General features: G+C 38.5%; 1 protein-coding gene across 5 annotated transcripts in view; it reads right to left on the reverse strand.

Moving 5' to 3' along the window:
- Nucleotides 1-792: 792 nt before the first annotated feature.
- Nucleotides 793-17,484, reverse strand: part of LOC122982863 (protein diaphanous homolog 3-like) — a 190,865-nt gene continuing 174,173 nt past the window's right edge. For all 5 annotated transcript variants that reach the window (XM_044352483.1, XM_044352474.1, XM_044352467.1 and 2 more), the window contains one exon: nt 793-2,416. In XM_044352483.1, coding sequence (XP_044208418.1) covers nt 2,043-2,416 — 374 coding nt within the window. In that variant the 3' untranslated portion in view covers nt 793-2,042. The remainder of the gene's footprint in view (nt 2,417-17,484) is intronic.

The following is a 17,484-nucleotide window of genomic DNA, read 5'->3' on the forward strand; positions in this document are numbered from 1 at the left end:
GAAATTATAATCTAAGAGGTGACATGATAAAATGGATTGTCGTGAGCTGAAGCTTTTAGGAAGAATCATAAGAATGAATCATAAGAAAACTGAACTTATTATGGAGCAAATTATGTACCAAAAAAATAAACTTCTACAAAGACACTAGCCTGACCTTCTCTGTGTATTGTGCAACCAAGGCACTACATTTTCTAAGGACCTGACTATCAAATTTTAGAAATAAGTAAATAAAAATAAGAAGATGGAACATAGCATGATGCTAAAGTCCTTCACAGGCCATAGCATTAAATAAATCATTCAAAAAAGAAGCATGCAGTGAGACTAGCAGTACTCCCTCAGCAGCACCAACACAGAAACAGTGCTGGGAGAAGAGAAGAAAATGTGAACACTTGAAAAAAGACAAAATTTTAACTAACTAAATCGTAATTGCAAGCCCAATCATAATTGCGCACAGATAATCTGACCCCCTTGGTCTCATGTAGCTTTGAAAACTGGCATCAAAGTGTTTTTTTTTTTTTTTTTTTAGACCTTTTTACAGCTGACAAATGCTGCTAACTGGTGTGCAACTTTCTCAGTTAGGCTGTAGCAGTGCTTGTATTTGTGACTGAGACAGAGATGAAGTCATTATTTTGTCTTAGTGAGGAGGGGTGTTTTTTTCCTGCTTAATAACTTATGATACATGTCTGAATATGATTCAGTATAAGTACTGAAAGCAACAATGAGAATGCAGAATATCTGTCATATGGCCAGAGCCTTCACAATTCACCGGAGGAAAAATAAAAAGACAAAACACATTTTTCCTTATTTTATTGTAAATGTGTATATAAAAATGAGCAATACAAGTAAAGATAAAAGTATGCAAAAGATATGAGTGATTTCAGCATTTTCAATGTAAGAGAACAAAAACAGCATCAATTATGGTTATCTTGTAACTGGCTGAACTTGATTCTTTGTGCCAGATTTTGGACAATACTGTGAGATCCTGTTCTCATTTTGTATACATTTTCTCACTGCCAATGCAATCCAGTAAAACCAAAATCAACTTGTCAGATTGCATCTAATTATTATTTCTTATTACCCTTGAAAGTACAATCTTACAGCATATTTACTGATCTTTCGTATATATATATGTTTTAAGGTACACATAGAATACTTTTATAGAAAATACAAATGATGACTCAATGCTTTGAATATAAAAGACACTTCATCACCCCACAAGGAATGAAAAAGACTGAAAGAAGAAAACAGACACGAAACAATTAAATACTAAAAGTAATAAATGCAGATATGGACTTTTAATTGTACACAACTACTTAACTATATGAAGTGAATGTTTAATCCAAAAACTACGGAATATAGGTCCAGAAAAATAACAAAGATAAAATTGTAAAATAAATGCTTTCAAAACTAGAAGCAGTTATAGGAAATGCAAATTTGAACAGAAATGTGACAGAATTTTTAAACATTGCGTACTTCTGGATTACAAAGAAAGTGCTTAGCAATATTGCATCTTTGATTTCAGAGGAAAAGCTGTTACATTCTCAGCGTTAGGGATATATGAATGATTGCCAAATGTTTTTTTTGACAATGCATGTTGCGAGAACAAGTAGAGACTCTGCTGAATCTATATAGCAGCTCTAATTATACCGTACAATGCTGAAGTATTTCCCTTGAATCTTTTCAGTATTAATTTCATGAAGGTACCTCTGAGCCAAAGTGTGACTATCTTTGCTCTACCTGCCAGAATTTTTTTTTAGGAAAGTTTTTCTTCTTTATACCATCAAGTGTTTAAAACATGGTCCTCAAAATCATTAGTACAATTATACAAATATATTTATTTATGGAGCTTTATAAAAGTCCATGTTTCTTTAGTTTAAGTGAATATAAATTTAATTTTAATTTAAACCTTTTATAACTCCTCTTAACTAAATTTACTGCTCATCTCCAAGCTAAAAAAATGCTAAGGACAGTCTTTCAGAGCATGTTTACATGTGTGGATACAATCATATGCTTAATATTATTGCAGAGATAAGACATGATTCTTACAAGGCCCTGAGTTTGGCCAGGAGAGCCTCTACATCAGACTCCCCGTTGGTGCTGCAGCTGCTGACTGTAGCACCTGCGGAGGGTGGCTGGAAGGCCGGAGGCTCTGCTTCAAACCCTATTTCTTTCGCTGTCGGTTTAACCGTCTCTCTCTCCACCACCCTCTCTCTGTCCTGCCCGTAGCTGTGACCTGGGGTGTTCCTGTACCTGCGACCGGACTCCAAACACGCAGAAGCCTTGGCCCGAGCTGTTGCAGATGGATAGCCTTCACTCTCGTTATGGGCCTCATTGGCAGGGGGAGCTTTCACCACCGCTGAACCCACATTTATATTCTGCCGAGAGCGAGACCTTTGTAAAGGTGCCCTGTTGTTTTCTGTGAGTGAAAAACAGGAGAGACAAAGCAGTGAGCACAAACTGTGAGGATGAGGGAGACAAAGTTTAAAAGCGACTGACTTGTTAAATGAGTAGAAGCAAAGGGGTTAAATCAAATTACGGATCAAATTACAAGCCAGGAAGAGAGCAGGAGATAAGTTAAAAAAAAGAAAGGCAGTGAATACAACACATAATGTCATTCTGCAGCAAATACACATAATGGAATAACAGAAATCGTGAGAAAGTACCAAGAAGCACTTTAGTGAGCATATAAACATACAAAACAAAGCAAACACACACATGGTCTAACAGTACACACAGTTAGTCTGGATGAATACACACACAAACACACACGGTGGAAGCATACACCGTGTACACACACACACACACACTGATGAGGACAAATTCTCTGCAGCAGACTGTGGCATGCAGCCAGCGCAATATGATGAAATGGATATGGCTGATCAACCGCAACAGAAACTCAATAACATTGTGCGTCGCCCTTTTCCAATCTCCCAGTCTCTTTCCCTTTTCTCTTACATGGAACCCTCCCACCCAGCCCCCCCTCCCATCATCATTCTCCTTCCTCCGCTCCTCATCTCAGCTCTCTGCTCCTACAGTAGTCCTCTTCATCTTTCTTATTTCTCTTACACCCCCCAATCCCCCCCCCCCCTCCTGCCTTTCTCCTCTCTCCGCTGCCCCCCTCCTCTCTGGTTTCCGACTTAAAACACACACCCAGACAGACAGTGGAACAGAGCGACGGCCCAGATAGGACCTACATTCTGAATTATAATCCCTCTGAGTAGATCTTAGACTTCATCATCAGTATGTGCACGCTGGAAAGAGAGGGTAAAATCCATATTCATGTGACCTTGAGCGTGAGGCTGAGAGGAGTGGCGTGAGGAAAGACACCACTGCATTTAAAGTTTCCTGAGCCTGAAATGTCTGGCAAACAGGAGTCAAACACAGCAGAGCAGAACAGAGCGACCCGCTCTGTCAGCCAATCGGTAATGAGTTTGGAGCGTGGCCAGTCAGTCATGACAGTGTGTTTTATGGGCTGCGCTGACGAATGACAAGGAACGTCCCTGAACACAACCTCTGACAAATAAATAAGGATAAAGGGAGGAAAGAGAGCAGACAAGAAGGAACCGACTGCAAAATTAAGCAGAGAAAGCCTACGATTACACACATAAGCACGCGCGCACACACACTGGCACATTCACTTACACACGCACGCGCGCACACACACTCGTTAGGCAAACAAGAGGCGATTTTAAAAGGATGAAATGAGAAGCCTGTGTGGTGTTGCTGCTGTGACTGAACATTTGCCCCTGCTGAAAATCCAAGTCTCCTCTCATTATCTCACCCTTTCTGCTCTCTCCTCCTGTTGTTGCCGCCTCAATTGTAAAAGATGACAATTATTCCCCACATTCGTTCCTCTTGCTCCACACTCCCCTATCATGTCCTGTTCCTCACTCCTCCCTCTAAAAAGCTGTCATCCATCCCCCCATACCCGTTTCTTTCTGCTTGACACATTCACATACTCACACACTCACAGATTCAGAGCTGGTGTTGTGAACATTATCAATTGGGGTATCAGCAATTTGCATTTTAATATCTTGTTTACACTTCTGTTGAATTCTTAAAGTGATGCCTATTCTGTCATCTTGGAGAGAAAGAAACATTCAACAGCAATTTTGACAAAATTCAGACATGCGAATGATTGACTTTTATTTTAGCGTTTATTATTATGACTTTTATTATTTTCTGCTCTGCAACCCTTAATGTTTATGTATGAAAAACACTAGAGAGAAATACAAAACAAAATATCAATACACATACAATACATTTACATTTAAAAAAAACCCATACCTCAAGAAGACCTGTTATCCAAAAGTGCACTTCTTTTCTTCCTAACAGGGCTTTGACCTTTAGTGGTGAACATGATCAAAGTGCTAGCAAGTCTGTGACACCTAGCTGCCCCTTCCTTTGAAGCCCAGCTAGCTTCTCAATATATGCTTTCATCTAAGCTGTAAAACACATCTGAAAGATGTAAAACATGTCTCATCTCACAGGTTGTTCCACTTTAACCAACAGCTGACACTGGTTTTATAGGAGAACAAGTCAAGTGGAGCTTCAACTGAAATAGCTGCTCTGGATGATAATCGGATTCTGAGAGGGAGCCGTTGTCTTTACTGAACACATGCTGTGACGGTAGGGGTCTGAATTTTTACCTCTCAGATAATTTGATTCAGATTTATATACGTGATCTACAATCTAATTCAAGAAGGATAAAGATATATTTTCCAGCACAAAAGGATTCAATACATTTCAATTCAGCATAAAATTGATGTTTAAATGTATATGCAGAATTTTAGTTTTGACTGGTAGTAACTTCATTTAAACATTTCCTCACTTTTTATTGCAAGTACCACGCATCATAAGCCTCACCATCAATAGTTAAAATAAGTAGCAACACAAAGGGCAACATTTTGGACAGTCCCCAAAGAGGACTTATTTTTCATTGCATCTGGGTATTCTTTACCTCGATTTCAGGGTCATTGTCATCCATCTGCATCCAGAACTTGGAGCAGCACTATATGAGTGCATGTCCTTGTAAATAAAATAGCTTATTGCTTCAGTTATTGCTTTTGACCAGGAGCAGTTGGGGGCAAGTAGCATTAGTTGGTATCGCTAGCTTTGTTGTTAGCTTGCCTCGGGTTGACTGTTCCTTCAGGCAATGTTTCTGTCAGCGCTTTGTTTTTCTTGTGGCCTGCTGCTTTCTTAATATTAGGTTGATGCTACCATTTTAAGGTAGTAGATTTTAAGGCTTTGCATGTTTTGCATATTGTAATTCTTTTGTCAAGATTTCTGACTGTGTAGTACACAGTGGATTCTGATTTTTTTTTGCCAGGCTCTAAGGATGTCAGTCTGTCAGTCCACCACTTTGTTCCAGACTGAAATATCTCGACAACTATCGGTTGGATTGTCATGTAATTTACAACAGATATTGAGGATCTCTAGAGGATACATACTAATGACTTTGGTGATCAGAACCACTAGCTAGGCTGTTGACTCCAAGTCTTGTGTCTACTATAGAGCCTTATCAGTTTTGACCAATTTTGTACAGAATTTAAGTTAAGATTTGTGACTAGGTATCAATGAAGCCATCTCTCTCCAACAGAGAGATCCTTTTTAGCAATAAACAATCTCTAATAATCTCTTTACACCTAAATGTAATAGCAGTTTAGTGGAGTACAAAACGTCTCTTGTCCAATATTAGAAAAATGTATGAAGTTGTTCCTTTATTCCATCTCCAAATAGCAGCTGAGGGGAACTCATATTTCCTCCTGTAAGATCATTTGCTCCATTTACATTTGCTGCTTCGACTGATGCAGATGAGCTTTTACTTATCTCCCTCCCTCCCTTCTCCTTTCCACTCCTCTCTTGAAGTTTGGAGAAGTTAGTAGGCAGACTGGTGCAGGGAGCCTCAGCTGAAGTCTGAACTGCAGTAGTTCTTGTCTGTCTTTTTCTTTGCCTTACTCTCAAAGCTACACTGCCTGCCACCATTGTGGTGACAATGAACTCATCTACATGAAGAGATGTTAAAAGATTGGAGTGAAACACTCATGCACGAGACAGTCTGGAGATTGGTATTTTCCAATGTCTGTACATCATGAACACAAAACAATTGTTCTAAACTACCAGTCTATCACAGTCCTCAGTCTGCCACTGTCCTTTACTTTGCTGGGAGACAAAATGGAGAAGAAAAACTGTTAAAAAAAACAATGATAAAAGAGCTGGCAAACCGAGCTTGTTGTGTCTCTTCTTGCTGTCAGCTTTGCCGTAAAAAGTGCCTTTAAACTGTAAGTCTCCCAGCCCTCAGCCCTTTAACCAGCTACTGACACTGGTTCTGTGGTAGAAGAAAACAAGTAAAATCTCAAAGAAAACAGACTAATCGCTGCTCTGAATGATTTGAGAATACCATCAAGAATTTCAAGATGGAACCATGGTGGTTTATTAAATGCCTGATAGGATGGCATTTTGTAGGAATGTAAAAGGCCCTGTCCAATAGAGAAAACTGAGCATTTCTTTTTTTCTATCTGCAAATAGCTGCAGAGAGGAATTCACATTTTCCTCTTGTCAGATCATTTGGTCCATTTGCATTTGCCACTTCAAATACAGATGCAGATGAGCCTTTCCTCTCATCTCTCTCTCCCTCCCCTTCTCTCCTCTCTTATGAAGTTTGCAGTATTTGATCACTTTAAGAAGAGAGTAGTCATGCAGACTCACAAAAATACAGACAGTGAAGTGACTTTTTCTCTCTGTGGAGTGACTGACACAACAAGTTGAAGTTAGCAAGATCAAACGCACACTTCTACACCCGCCATAAATCACAACACAACTAGCTGGATTGGCAGTTCGCTGCTTGTTCTGTCTAATGATGACTATTTGCCCTGTTTATTGCGTTTACAAGTGGAACATCTAGAGCCAATTTACTTTACAAGGGTCAGGTAATATTTATGGAAAACTTTTTTTTTCTTCAAAATGCAAAATTCTAAACTACAAATGCAACAAATTATTATTGTCATCATTGATTAATCTATCTTTTTTTCAGTTAATACAAATCTCACTTAAAACTGAGTTGATGTGAATTTATGTCTGGGAAAAAGTACGTGGGTATTGATTACTATTATTATCATATTAAATATCTACTCTGGGAACAGGGTGAGAAACTTTTTACATACAGTAGTTTACCTTAAGCAACAAAAGCCATTGCTGGTGAGCACAATCCTTTCAAGAGTCTGGTTTTCAGTATGCCTTTTTTTTTCTTTAAATGGGCAGCAGCTAATGATTTTTATTGGAAATTAATCTGACAATTATTTTCTCAATGAATTGTTTTGTCTTTTAACACTTCAATGCAAGGTGGCTTCTTTGACATATCTTGTTTTATCCAACCAACCTTTCAAAACCCAAAGATATTCAGTTTGATTTCATATAAGACAAAGAAAACATCAAATTCTTACATTTGAGGAACTGGAACCAGAGAATGTTTGGCATTTTTGCTTGGACAATGACTGAATTGAACATTAAAATGATTGCAGATTAATCTCCTGTGTATCTATGTTTCAGCTCTAGATGAGAGACTTTTCAGACGTTGCCAGACAAAGTGAATATTACAACTCCAGAAGAGGCAACCAGGGATGCATTTTCACTGTATATCAGCCAAAACTTAACAAACTAGATAAATAAAGGTGTTATTGTGACGTTATTTATTGTATTAGTTCAAGTATATACGGCTGACTTTTGGAATTTTCCAATGTAAGCGAAGCATGCCTCTGAAAAAGTACCGGTTTGTCACAGTCTGTCCAACACTAATAAAGAGAAAATTGTACTGTAGTTCCATCGATATATGAAAAGCCTTGAAGACTGTTTATGTACAATTGGCCAAACTCTGACAGACTACATTTACCATTTAGTTACCACAGAAAAGAATGACTGATTGAGAAAGAGGATGAGAGGCGGAACAGAAAAACCTGTACTAGCAACAGACTAAGACAACCCTTACCAATTTCTCTCCTCTAATGTATGGCTGTACAGTAAATTGCCACTGAGGTCTGACTAAAGATGCAAAACAACCCCGTCATTTTGTCGATTTGAGAATAAGACTGTGTGCACTATGCTGTGGAAAACTACGATTTAATGTTTTCATACAGAAAGGACAACTGCAGAGGAAAGCTAAATTTAAGAATGTAAAATGTATGGTGACATAAATCTAACTATAAAAGGAAAAGAATGTATGCGTGTCCTTCCCATATCTTGAGAACTGTTCATCTGATCTACTTCACACTTTACAGCTGTATTGCTGGGGACCCAAAGACATGCAGTGTAAAATTTGGTGCAATTTGGACACGCAACACATTCAGTATAAATAAAGAAGCGATCAGCGAACTGTTCAGCACTGCAACAGTGGGGTAAAGCTTCACGGCTCTGCAACTGCATGACATGAGCACAGCCGGAGATCAGAGCTGTACAGTGAGTCAGAGAAAAGTATTTTCATATGGCATGCTTGGACATGAGACATGTTTAATATTAATACATTTTGTATAAACAAGCGAATAGCGAGCCACTCAGCTCTGTGTCTGAGCGCGGAGTATGCTGTCCAGGAGTAAGGAAAGAGCGGGGTGTTAAGTCGTGACCATCCTCTGCTGCTGGAGTGGAGCGAATGAATTTGGATTAGTGTGAGTGGATTTTTATTCAAGAAAAATGTTATGATTTGGAAGTTGCATAGGGCCTAACTGGAAATGGCTAAATGAAGTGCATAATAGTCAAATAAAGAAAAAACTACTGAAAATATTGAGTGTAAGTGTTCATTAAAACCTCAAGTCCCTGCATGAGTTGTTTTCACCAAAAAAATATTTGTTTCTGATTTTTTTGTACTCTGTAATAATAAAACAATAAGCATGAGCACAGCCAGCAATCAGAGCTGTACGGTGAGTCAGAGAAAAGTCTTTTCACATGGTGTGCTCTAAAAAGAGAACAGTAGACAGTGAAAACACAGCTTTTAATCAAGAATGGACAGACTCATAGGCTACTTCCCACGGGCAGCACAAACCAGTATTTCTCATATAAGCACAAATCCTTTGAGCCAATATACCCACTCAAATGATCCGAACTGAAGCCACAAAAAAATAAACAATCTAAGAGCCCAATATGATTGATCCACTTTATTTTAGGATGCATTTTTTTTTTTAAAAGCTCTCTGTTATGTGTTTTATTTTCAAATGCAGCCCTCATTATACTTGAAATGAGAAAAGATTCACTATTACAGTACTTAACATCTGGGTATATTAGAATGTTAGTTTCTTTCATGTTGTCGGTGCAAATACTCATTCACACCTCACAACAACAGTATTCATTTTTATATGTGTTGAAGCAGCAATACTGGAGGCCAAGCAATCAGTCCATTCCGAACAGACACAATTTGAACAGGCACTGCACTAGTGTGTGTGATGAGCTAAAATGCCCCTGTGAATCTTTTAAAAGGTAAAAACTAGCAGACAGCTTGTTAGCTTGCCTGTGTGCATTAGAATGGCTGTAATTAAAGATCATTACCTGGCAACACACCAGTCATTGAAGGTTTGTCCCTAGCTTGTTCATCGTAGTTAACTGTCTGCGTGCAGAGTGGTCTGTCTAGCTTCTCTGTCACATAGAAAAATAGCAGAGAGGATTAAAAACAAGGAGAGAGGCAACCAGCAATGAAAAGAGGGTGGAAGGAGAACAACAGTGGGAAATGGGATGATGAGGGAGCAGATGACAAGGTGGACAGAGAGAGAAGATGACAAGATGGACAGAATAAAAAGCCTCAGGACAGTGGGATGATTTGGAGGCAATGATTGTGATTTCGACTCTACTAAAACAGAGTGCAAAAAAGAGGGAGCAATAAGAAGGGAGAAGTAGAGAGAATAAGAGGTGTAGAGATAGATTGTTGAAAAAGCACTACAACAATCCCTGTGGGTAATGTGCAAACTAGCACTCTTATAGGTAACTGAAGCCTGTCCTGCTCTAATGCATATCAAAGTGTTTTCCTTTGTTGATCTGCGATTTGACTCCCTCCTCTTCTGTCCCTCCTCTCCCACATTTAACAACCCCAAATATCTTGTAGAAATACAGAGGCAGAATAGATCATAGTGTTAGTGGGAAAGCAACATCATTTGGAAGCCTTTTAGACGGATGTGTGCATGTGTGTGTACGTGTGTGTAAATCCATGACTGGATTAGAATTGATGTCCTCTATGTATTTCAGCCTATACCAGAATTAGGTGGCTCCAAATGGCGCTCATTTTTGAAGGTTTTGGTTAGGGACTAACCAAAACCTTTTAGCTCATCCTTCTTCTTCTCCTCAAAGTGTTTTTCAATGCGTTTAGTCACAGTAGCTCTCAATGACATAACATACTCCGCTCGAGGTACCGAACTAGCTCTTTCAATCCCTTGCCCTTTACCACAATGACTGGTAGCATATTGGTCTCAATCATTCAGCACATACAGCTCAAGACATGTACAAATGAGGTACAATCGAAGCCACAGTAAACCAAAGAGTAGCCTTTGAGAATAAGTTGCTTTGCTAATTTTCTCCGTTTTATATAGTTGTAAATTGAAAATCTTGAGATTTGGACTGTTGGAGAAGATAAACTATTTGATGTCACATTGGGCTCTGGGAAATTCTGATGGGTATTTTTTCACTATTTTAAGATGTTTAAGACATAGATTGAACAATTATTAATTTAATAAAAGAAATAATCAACAGATTAATTGTCAATGAAAGTAAGTATTAGTTGCAGCCCCAGGGGCAAACCTTACATCTTGTCAGGCCTGCCAGAAGTGCATATTTTGATATTTTGATCAGTGATGATCAAACTAAAAGGAGAACAGTAATGGCCCCCCACAATCACCTCTTTTGTACAATTGATTTGTAAAAGCTTGATGCTAATGTTAGAAAAACGTCCTGCTCATGTGCTGTTTGAGCTATATTAAGTCAAGAGATTTTTATTTGTTCTATAATGCTTGGAAGATAACAGTTTTTCCTACACTTGAAGTAACAGGCTGTGAGTTCAAAATATAACCATTATAATGGTGATAAGTACATCCTTAAAAGTAATCTATGAATATGGGAACTGGAGTCTGGAGAAGACTGATTCAAGAGAGAGAATGAGGGCAGTTCCATGACATTTATAGGCCATCCTCCATGACTCATTCCATGGTAAACATCCTCATAAATATTCCTATAACTGGACATGGCAGGGGTCTTGGCGCTAGCACATGTGTACATACTGGGCACATACATAAAGACATGCCAACACATTTCACCTGCAATGCTCAAGTAGACATGATTGAGTCATATTAAAACAAAGTGTACATGACAATGTTAGCAGAGAGTGGGAAGGGGTGTCGGGCTGGTTTGCTGCTTAAAACCAAAAAAGGGTGACATAGAGGATATGAAAGGGCTGAGCTGGATGTCCCTCAAGTCTTCTGCCCCTTAGTGTGAACCCCAGCCACTGTGAGCTGCAGCGAAGCATGACATTGCGTTAGCACGCCTTGGTGCGTCTAACAATGCCTCAAAAGCGAGCCTGGTTTCCTGCCACTAGTACTGCTACCCTACACACAGTACTGGCTCACACTACACAGAGCACTCTAAAGAGAATACAATTTAAAAAAAACAATAAAAAAGCTGCTATTTTTACAAAAAGATCCAGCTCTCCACTGTCAAGAGTTAGGGTGGTGATGTCTTCCATGACGTCACATATCAATGGCATTGTTAAGATGACAAATTCACTCTGGTAGCCTTTTCAAAAACGAACAGTGTTTGACAGACAGCCCATCTTCATTAAACTCAATATAAGCACACAATTATGCATAATTGAAGGTTTGAATGTTGCTGCTAGAGCAAACAAAGACATATATGATGTCACATGGAGAAAAATAAATGGTTATTATGATTATAGTGTAATGGCTACTCTGTTTACCATACATAAACTAGATATAATCACACTATTGCGCTGCTACTTTGAGGGGAAAAAAACCATAGCTAAATAAATATTTGTTAAGACCACAGAAATAGCGTCTTGCAGAAATAATGACTTGCCTTGCTTTCAACTGTACTCCCACATGATAACATAATTCTGTGGGAAAAAACAGCAACATGATGTTAAAAGTTGTAAATTGCCCATTTCAAGCAGATTTCATGTCTCAGCAAGTTGTTAAAATGCATTCATACATCTCAAAACCTGGTGTATGGTCAGCAATAATACAAGTATGTCATTTGTAATTAAAGAGAGGTATGATCCTTTACAATATAAACAAATCTGTCCGCCTGTATTACAAAAAGGAAATACACCTGGCAGATGGTTGTAACAGCCCGGGCTCTTACTCCTGCTTTACTCTAATTATATCTACATGCAGGGTAATGGACTGAGAATGTTTCCTCATACAGGGACAGCATCACTTCCTGGGGTCTGTCTCTGTCTCTCTCTCTCCCACACATACACATAAAGGCAAACAGTCACAAACACAGCTAGAAAGCCTGACAGACACACATCACTGCATAGAAGTAAACATCACACACACACAGTCCTTTTCTAATAAGCACTGGCTATTTCGCTGATACAAGTGTACATCCCGTGTTCTCTGCTGCCTCTGGCATGAATTAAACATGTCTTGGTTTCAGGCTCTGCTACCTGTAGCTTGTGTGGTTACTGCTGGTAAATATCCCCAGCAGTTGTAGTCTAATGCATATGTATTTCCCCTCAGTGGCTTCGCACTAACTAAGGGTTTCTTTCAGCCGCTCTCTCCAGCAGTGTACACCTGTCACACTGGGAGAGAAAAATATTGATCCTTCACACGCCTCCAGACACGAAGCTGAAACGCACTCGCAAATGTATCCAAAGACAGAAAAATGCGTGCATCTGTCTGTTTGTCTGTTAGCTTCCAATCAGTCGGCAACATTGATTAATGAACTGGCTGACTGTGGAGAAGCTTCTTTGATAGATGAGGAGGCACAACCGATGTGTCTTGTACATATACAGACTGTGGTGGATTATAGAAAACATAGCAGATAACTTAGGTAAGTCATTTTTATCCATAATGGGGGTGGCTGTGGCTGAGGAGGTAGAGCGGGCCGTCAGTCCATTTACCATAAGACATTTTCATTGCTCATTTTTTTGATTAATTCCTTTGCAATTACAAAGAGATTGCTTTTAATTGCAAGTCAAATTTGAACAAAATTTCAAAGGCACTTCAAATAAGATCCATACTAATAACAATAAAAGATTCAGTAGAATGTTATTCTTACATTGCTGGTTTTCTTGATTTCGTTTTCATTTGCCAAGGTCCAGGTGGGAGCTATAAACCATACATTTCATACAATTTATTGCCATATATTATAGTTTTTTCTTTCTTTCTTTCTTCTTCTTTTTTTGGGATGGGAATTGAACCCTCTTTTTTGGATCTAACTGAATTGTATTTGTAACACCAAGTATCAAAAACTGTTGAATGTGTGGTCAAATGAATGATCTTGTTTACTTATTCTTTGATCAGTTGCTGATTATTTAATTACTTTACTACTTCATTTGCCATTTAAGTACAGTATGTATGTTTATTTCATGTATTTGAGTTGCTGTGTGGATATCTGTATGTTTCTGCGTGGAATGTACTGGCTGTGAAAACAAATCTCCCACTGGGACAATAAAAACTAAGACATTTGGCTTCTTTTGGTAAATCAGAATGGGACTTCAAACAGTTTATTTTTCTTAATAAAAGTATTGAATAAAAATCAGGTATCTTAACTTAGGTATTGTATTGGAGAACATGATTCTTAGGCCTTAATACAGGTGGTCATTTAGCAACACCTTTTTAGTGAGGTGGTGTTAATCATTCATCCCAAAATTTGCAACAAAAGAGAGAGTCACCCTTTCTCTTGACATCAAAAGGTGATTCAATATTTCAGCTTCCAATAGAAGACTTCTGTTCTTTGTCTCTTTTGTAATTCCTCTGAGGTGTTTCTTTTTTGCCATTGTTTCTACTGCCAGCTGAGGAGTTGTGTTTAACACACAGGCCGGCTCTGACAGTTCTCAATATGCAGGGCCAGTCCTGCCAAACAGACTTATGAATTCCAAACGGCCCGGAGTCATGCTCCATATTTCATTGAAGTTGAATATTTAAAAAGATCAACCCACTCAAAACCCTATAAAACCTATCGTTCTGGGGCCTTGTGTCCTAAAAATAAAATCGCATCTGCCATATCGCATTACAGACAGCCACATCAGCCTCCATCTCTTAACCATTTCCCTTTCTCTGTTCCCCTCTCTCTCTGACAAAACCCATCTGGTAACCAGCCTGTCTCCATCAACACAGGTTTTGCTCTCTCTCTTTCAAACAACTGCGCACTTCTTCCTGCCTCCTTTATCTCATTTGCTTCCCTTTTCTTCCTCACTGTCGGAAACTCAGTTTTTTTCCTTTATTGGTACTGTAGCTCTCACTCTTGAGCCGTCTTTCAACCTCATCACTTCACAGACCACCAGGTAGATGAGATAGTTCCCCATTTCCTTCCTAGAAGCAAAATGGACCTTGTTTTTTATTTCAATAATCTAAAAAAAAAGCATGAAATTTGAAAAGATGCAACAAACTAAGTGGAGACAGACTGCAATGCAGCCTGCTTCTGACAGCACAGTCTCAGACAGATCAAAGCAATGCAGGATTATACTTTAAAAAAAATCAACATCGACTAATCAAAATGTGGGAAATGGACAGCGTACCCTGAGCAAATGTGTGTGATCATGAGTTTCACCCTCACTATGTAAACAGCAGCTCTGGGAAGTCTTGGTAATATAATATAATCATAATTAACAGTTAAGCATTAATTTGTTGAGGTATTTATTATTACATAAGAAAAATATTAATTTGCCTCACAGTGCATCAAGTGAAGATTTTGTCAGTCAGGAGAAGAGTGTGTTTACATCACTACGCACAAGTGTCACCACTAATTAAACCGGCTGACCGAACTAGGTTAAACTGAACTGAATTTAAAGAGCAGAATGGATTGTGATGATTGACATGACGTCCATCATGTTGTTCAGTCAATAGCCTTCCAAAAGGTGATATCTCTTTGGTGTATTGGGATTAGCAGATTGTATAGATTGTTCACAGTTATGTGACGGATTGGTGGATTGTTCAGAATTTTTCTTAACAGTTGGTAAAAACATTTTTCAAATCATATTATATTGGTATATTTAAGAGCTCTGAGAGAAAAATTAGCCACTTATTCCCAAAAGACCCATTACAATCCCTACACTAACTAGACAAAAAGATTGCGGTTTCTTTAATGAAAAAAGCAAATGAACAGAATGATTAGAGCTAGTCTCAACTGTGTGCATAATATGCCCTCCTATCACTGTCCATTCACACAGGACATACAACAGTAGTGGTGTTTCAAAATGTGGAAATTGCTGGTTTTCAAACCAAAGAGGTTTGTAAAGAAATTAACGTATAGTGTGCTCAGTCTTTCTGAGAAAATGACAGAATGACAGAACAGCAGGGATGGATTGCGACTCAAGTAGTGGTGCTGTTACTTATCTAAAATAATAGTAAAGTATAAGTAAAATTACCTGATGATGAAAACTATTTAAGTACAAAAAGTAGTAAATATTTTAAAATGGGACAGCTACTTAGCTCAATGTAACTAATACCCGTAATTGAGCAAAGCTATACAAAAGGGACACAAAAACGGCGTGAATAGAAATTGAGGAATCATATTGTCATGATACTAAATAATGCTACTTTTGATGCTACTTTCATATTTGATACAATTAAAACACTATGACAAAATTCAGTAATGTCACATAACTGTACTTTATTTTATATACTGATTGCGTATAAGGCTTAAATAATTTCAGCTCATGTTTTACCCTTAAATTTAAGCCTAATTGTGCTGAAATTATGCATTAAATGCAATAATTTACTAGGGTATTCAAATGATACTCAAATTTAGGTTGACCTGACAACATTTATGCAGACTAAAGCCAGATATTCTGATACGGAACACAAAAAGGGCTTCATATTTTATCTACAGACTGAAATTTACAATATGCTAATTTTATGCTTCCACTTGATTTCAGATATAACATTTGATTAATAAACATGACACACACATACAGAACCCTGTGGGCAAGAGCATGTGCATACACCCACCCACCAGTTGGCATGAAAAAATTAGATCAAATCAACCCATATCAGAAGTCAAACTAAGAGGCAAGAAAAGCATCAGGCCAGGATTCTTCAGTAACCGGGAGATTGTGACATTAATAAAAACAACCATTAACATAAAATTGGTAGATCCTTACATTGGGTGCTGCCCTACTAACTGGTTGTTACTGTATGTTCTGTGGATGGGGGTAGAGGTGGTGTCTACATGACCAGAACATTTAAAACTAAGGTGAAATGTTGAGTTGTTTTTTTCCCACCATTTGGGGGAAAAAATAAAGGGAAAACCAAATAAATACATAAATAACTATCCCTGAGTATGATACAAGGGAAAAAACACTGCAAATGAACAAAGAGTAGCAGAGAAAAGAAAGCACAGTACATGTGACTAACCATGTTATCATGCTGTTCATGCAAAACACAACACTTCCTGCAGCTGCTTCAAAGTAAAAGCCTTCCACAGATTTGATTGTTACAACTTTTGCTGTGAATCACAAGAGAACTAGTTAAGTGAAGACAAATTTGGATCTTCTGCTTTCACTAATTGTATAAGACAGCGGCAAGCAGTGAGCACAGATCCAGGCTTCAAAACAAATGCATGTTTGTCTGAAGGGCTATTTATTGTGCCTTACACACACAGCAACACACACACAAAGTTAGGTGCTGCCTTCGCATCATCTTAATCCAGAGGACACCTTGAATTGGTAAAGTGGTTTGTGTGTCTAAGTGTTGGTCTGTCTCCTCCTTCTCAGCAGCCAGACTCTGTGAGTCATCACTAAAAAGAAAGCAAAATTCACATGGCACCACCACAGTGCTTTGGGGTAATATTGCTATGCTCTCCTGCAACCATTGGAGCTCACCGACATATCAATGCAATTAGAATCATGGCTTTGTCCCAGTGAAGGTCAGCTTGCACCACTCAGACTAACACAGAGAAAGAACCAGAGAGACAGTAGGAGAGTGAAAAAGTGAGGGAGGCAGTCGGAAAGGAAACAAATTAAGTGATAGGGCAGCATGGCTGAGTTTAGCTCAGCCTCTGTCCAGGGGCTATCCTCAAACTCTCATACAGGCCCGGCAATTAAAAATACATGCATCAATGGTCTATGCAACTCTCTGAACATATAATAATACATTTACACAAACCACACCCGTGTAAATGGACACAGCCATTCAGCAGTGTGTCGCTAAATGCAGGCCTATTTCATATTCCTTATGCACTTAGAACTGAGAGCTAGCCAGCGACGTTCCATTCAATGAACCTCTAATCAATGCAGCAGACAAATGATGCCACAAAATAGGAGGTTGTACACATCAT

This window comes from Thunnus albacares, chromosome 1 (genome assembly GCF_914725855.1).
Source record: "Thunnus albacares chromosome 1, fThuAlb1.1, whole genome shotgun sequence".
In the NCBI taxonomy this organism is placed as follows: domain Eukaryota; kingdom Metazoa; phylum Chordata; class Actinopteri; order Scombriformes; family Scombridae; genus Thunnus; species Thunnus albacares.